Source organism: Trypanosoma equiperdum, assembly GCF_001457755.1.
Source record: "Trypanosoma equiperdum strain OVI genome assembly, contig: ctg_1401, whole genome shotgun sequence".
Taxonomy (NCBI): Eukaryota; Euglenozoa; class Kinetoplastea; order Trypanosomatida; family Trypanosomatidae; genus Trypanosoma; species Trypanosoma equiperdum.
In genome coordinates, this window is record NW_027123396.1 from 2,237 (window position 1) to 5,801 (window position 3,565).

A 3,565-nucleotide genomic window follows, 5' to 3' on the forward strand; every position below is an offset into this window, starting at 1 on the left:
TTCTTTTGCAAAAAAGAAACTTGCTCTAATGGCTGCTGATTTCGTGAGTTTATTGGAATTCTAGATTTCTAAGAATTCTTGCTCAAATGTGTGAAATTTGTTAAAATTTGATAGAATTTGCAAAATGTTATAAATACTATAAATTTTAAATGAAAATACGCAAATGTTGAACATTACAAAATATGTAATTTTGGTATGAATGTATCTTATAAGTGCAAAGTCGTAGAATGTTAGGTAAAAAATAAGTGATATCCTAATATGGTTTAGTTGTTTTATTTTTTTATGCATATTAGTTACGTTTAAAATAATTATCTGAGAGTGTTGTGAGTGCGTATATACAGATATTATAATAGGAGCAGTAATAATAGCAATAATGGTGAAAATAATGGTAGGTGTGAGTACACACCAATATTATGAAAAAATGATGGTGAATGGTAAATGCATGCCTAAAATAGAAAGATTATAAACGATGGAAACTCTGCGGTTAGTATGAGAGAGGGAGAGAATGATAAATATTCTAAAGGAAAGACGGAATTTGCGAGAAAGGGAGATGGAGGATATAAAATATATGCAGTTTCAAAAACAAATATGATTATGGGAATTGGCATAAAAGGGGAGATTATGAATGGGACAATCTGGGAGAGAGAGAGAGAGAGAGAGAGAAAGTCTAGTACAGGGGCTAATGTAGTCTGCTTAATACACGCTGATAGAGACAGGAAAGGAAAAAGGGATGACAAATAAAGAATGAAACAATGGTGTGCAAAGCGGTATAGCATAGTACAGATGAAGATGATAAATGCGGAGCCAGCCATGCTCCAATTTTCTTCCTAGGAATGTGTATATAAAACAGCGGATATATTGATGGTGAACGTATTTTTAAATCTCATGATGAGTTATAATGTTTAGCTGCGACAAGGCTAAGAAAAAGTTTATATATTTGGTAAGTTTGAGGTAATTTTGAAATATTCTTATGAGATATAGTAAGAATAGAGAACATTTGCTGTCGACAACATAATATTATGTTGGGGGAATATTAATGGATTACTGTGAACAGAAAAAGAATAATAAAAGCATCAAAACAGCTTCAAGTAGCGCGTGCAACAAGAGGCGGAAGAGTTTTTTGAAGTAGAAATATTGTGTAATAAAACCCACCAATTTCATACTGGCACACTTGTCAGACCTTAATACATTTCAAGGACCAAATAATTCATATAAATGTTGTTTCAGATGGGGAATAAGCGGCTAGAGGTAACAAAGCAAAGTCAGAGAGAAAGCCACTTTTGTGGTTAAATGCACGCAGATTCAAACGAACACGCAATGCAGTGAACACCCAAAAGGTCATTTGCGTCCGTAAAAAACAACAATACCCTTGTTATTTCAACAGAGAACAATACCTCCAAGCCATCAGATGAAACAAAGGATCGACAGTTATGAATTTTAAGTGTTTTAGATATAGATATAGAAAAACTATATTAGTATTCAAAGAAGACATTCTTTGGATAAACTTCGCTGTGTTTTATGGACTCGAAAGAGGTCAAATATATCGGACCATATCTAAAATATTATAGAGCAAGCCATACAGTGCAGCACAAAACCACAAGAAAAGTAAGGTATGGAAGAGCCAGCGACAAGCTGAAGCCCATGAGAGGAAGAGAGAATTAACCAAAAATTTCTGTTGAAAATTTTTCTTTTACAAGAGCAGCGGCTTTACTATGGAAGCAATACAAAATAGAAGCGGAAGAGCACAAAGAACCACTCATAGAACACTATGGAAATAAGCGACTAGGTAACGGCAGAAAGCAAAACAACAATGACCGAAACGTAACGGGGACACCAGTACTTTTTTGCTTGTGTTTGCTGTAACAACCAAGACAACATGGTGACGAGGGGACAAAATTAAACAACAAGCAAGAACAAACGCCGGAAAAAGTAATCAGTAAAAGCTATTTGTGCAACCAGAGGGAACAAATGGAATGATCATAAAAGTAAGCCAACGGACACCTAACAACCGGAGCATGCACTACTTACCAGCTTTCATGACGGCAAGCCGCGGTAGTTCTTCGAGTCTGGGAGTAGGGATTCCGCGACAGCGTGGCAAGGTAGCAGCTTAATTATACGAACACAGGCACAGAGACAAACAAACACAGGTAGCGGCAACCAACAGGGACAGCACGGCTGAAGCCTTTTTAAGGTGTACAAAACCGCGACTCAGCTCCAAAGGTAAAGCAGTTCCATCAGCCACAACCCTCAGCTTTAAAACTCAACTAACACTAATAAACTCCGAAATGCCACCAAAAAAACGGCTGCATACACAGGTGCGTATGCCATTTATCTTCACTGAAGGCAAAGAAAATGCAGGCAAGACTAGCAGCACTCTTTTTTTTGCTGTGGGCTTGGACAGAACAATCGCAGCAGAGCCCGCCAGACCTCAGCGCAATAAAAGACGAGTGCACTGAAATAAAATTTCTAAGAGAGCTCGCCGAACATTACAAAAGCAAGTTAAGCACAATGCACGACAAGCAGCCCCACCTTGACAAAGAAGCCAACATGCTCGTCTTGGCAGCAGCAAAACATCGGGCAGGAGTCCAAGCCAAAAGCTATGCGCTACTGCCAGCTGCCGCAAAAGAGATCGCGGCGGAACAAAAGCTACGGACGGCAGCTGCTGCAGAACGGATAGAACCACTACTTGCCGAAGCACAAAAACGAATGGCACAACTGGAGATGCAAAGGGCAGCAAAAGCGACTTTAGCCACGTCCTACACGGCAGCCAAAAACACTGGCGCAACAGGAAACAAAGCAGGCTTTGCTAGCCCTTGCGTAGTGACAGCCAGCAGAACCTTTGCAAACCCTGAAAAATGCACGGAGGACCCGGGCACAACAAACGCGCTAAAACAAGAAGCAGCAGCGGCGGAGGCTATAACAACATTACCAACAGTCTCTAACTGGACGGCGACACCATACACGGACGAGATCACAATAAAACTGAAAGGCAAAGCCGTCAACACAGCGGCGCTAACGACACAAGAAGGCTGCGGCGACGACAACACCGCCAGCAGCCACGGGGTTGCAATCACTGGAATAACCACAGCGCACAAACCACCAAAAGTCGAAACAACGGAAGTAAAAACAAACAACAAATGCACATCGCCGCAACCTGACGACGACGAGGCTACCAAAGCCAAGAAAACGTTAACGGGTGCGCTTTGTGCAACACAAACGGCATCAACAGAAACCTAAAGGGCGATCTCAGAGTACACAACAGTAGAGAAGATCACCTCCAATGTAGGATATCTAGCATTACTTATTATCGGTGGAAAAATAAATGGCAAAGAAAGCGCGCTAAAAGAAAAAGCGGTTACCTCCATACTAGGATCAAAGGAAACAAACATTAAAACCAAGCTTTTCGACACGCTGAGCAAGCCGGATCCAATTTTAAAGTTTACCAAGGGCGATACCCCGATAAACATCGAAAGTGCAGCTGCAAGCAGCACGAGCTTCGCTAAAGCGCTGGTGGCATACGAAGCCGAAAGTCACAAAAACTTAGCAGCAGCAGCTTCAACAGGAG

General features: G+C 41.0%; 2 protein-coding genes across 2 annotated transcripts in view; both read left to right on the forward strand.

The window, feature by feature from the left end:
* Positions 1 to 29, forward strand: part of TEOVI_000689300 (variant surface glycoprotein (VSG), putative) — a gene marked incomplete at both ends in the record, with an annotated part of 1,434 nt that extends 1,405 nt beyond the window's left edge. The window contains one exon of the mRNA XM_067221291.1: positions 3 to 29. Coding sequence (XP_067077392.1) covers positions 3 to 29 — 27 coding nt within the window. The remainder of the gene's footprint in view (positions 1 to 2) is intronic.
* Positions 30 to 2,352: 2,323 nt separating this feature from the next.
* Positions 2,353 to 3,237, forward strand: TEOVI_000689400 (uncharacterized protein; the record flags this gene model as incomplete). Its single annotated transcript, XM_067221292.1, has 1 exon — positions 2,353 to 3,237. The coding sequence occupies one exon, from the start codon at positions 2,353 to 2,355 to the stop codon at positions 3,235 to 3,237; it is 885 nt and encodes a 294-aa protein (XP_067077393.1).
* Positions 3,238 to 3,565: the final 328 nt, after the last annotated feature.